General features: G+C 31.5%; 1 protein-coding gene across 2 annotated transcripts in view; it reads right to left on the bottom strand.

Moving 5' to 3' along the window:
- Positions 1–1,219, bottom strand: part of LOC103521994 (thioredoxin-2-like) — a 21,318-nt gene that overhangs the window by 10,203 nt on the left and 9,896 nt on the right. The window contains exon 2 of one of the 2 annotated variants that reach the window (XM_008487101.3): positions 1,008–1,112. In XM_008487101.3, coding sequence (XP_008485323.1) covers positions 1,008–1,112 — 105 coding nt within the window. Of the gene's footprint in view, positions 1–1,007; positions 1,164–1,219 lie in introns of those variants that run through there. The other variant, XM_008487100.1, reaches the window with a different exon arrangement.

Here is a 1,219-nt window from a genome sequence, read left to right as displayed (position 1 = left end):
ACCATCAAAAAGTTGTAATCTCCGTTTTCAACTTCAGACGGTATCTCAGTAATTCCTTAAACAGTTTCACCATATCTTTCAAAATAAATAAAGATATATGAAAATTGCGTAAGGGATTACAGAGCTAACCGGTCTGAAGTTGAAAGAGAGATTAATATAGTTTACAACTAAGACTAATTTGGTAAAAGGGGGCATTTCTCCTCGATCCTTAACTATTCATCCCCACGCGTATATCATCGGTGGGTAGAGTGACAAAGTTCCCGACGTGTGAGTCGTACGAAACTAATAAGTGGAGAGATCCTTAATACCAGTCGATTAGTTGTAAGAATAGAGAGTTTGTAACAAGAAGACTATTATTCTATTAATAATATAAGTTACCTAAACTAGCATTTATGGTTATTTTTTTTTTTTTGTTTTCATAGATTATAAATAGTTGGTACTATTGTCTTTTATATATTTATGCTATTTCTATAATATATGTGTATATAGTGTCGGTATAACAGGATACCCGGTACAGGAAGTTGAAAGCATCATTTAATAATAAAAGTCTGATATAGAGAGGATAGTTTCCAGAATAGGGTTTGAAGTTAGATATTTGTCTGTATACGGTAACTCGTATATCAATTGTGTTTATATTATACTATGATTCGTAAATATTGTTTTGTTCATAGTTGACTTTGTTTTTTAGTTCTAAGTAATAATTAGTTTTTAAGTTCTTATCTATGTAGATATTTTCTAGTTATGTTTACTTTCTTTCTGTCTCTAACTCTATGAATTGATTGACAATGTAAGATACCAATTTGGTTTGTATTTACAAATAAATAAATTCTAATTCTCATGAGTTCTCTCTGGCCAATCTGTTAGTTGTCTACCAACATAGGTACATGTGCAAATAATAATATATATATATAAAAAAAAATAAAAGTCGCTCACAGTAGATAGAGGTTAAATAGAGCAAAAAGAAAAAAAAATCTGGCATAGCAGAACTTTCCACATATTTTTTTTACCTCAATTTTAGGCGCAATCATCTTGCATGGGCCACACCAGGTAGCATAGAAATCAATGACAATCAATTTGTCTCCAGCATCAGCAAATTTGGCTTTCAGGTCAGCCTGAAAACAAAAACAGAGGAAGGATAAAGTCATTTTTAAAAATAAAAGCATTTTTTTGGGGGGGGGGAGGAAAAACACAATCACGGGACAATAGCCATCACCATTAT

The sequence above is a fragment of the Diaphorina citri genome, unplaced genomic scaffold (assembly GCF_000475195.1).
Source record: "Diaphorina citri unplaced genomic scaffold, Diaci psyllid genome assembly version 1.1 scaffold6522, whole genome shotgun sequence".
Lineage (NCBI taxonomy): Eukaryota > Metazoa > Arthropoda > Insecta > Hemiptera > Psyllidae > Diaphorina > Diaphorina citri.
This window is presented reverse-complemented; position numbering and strand designations above follow the sequence as displayed.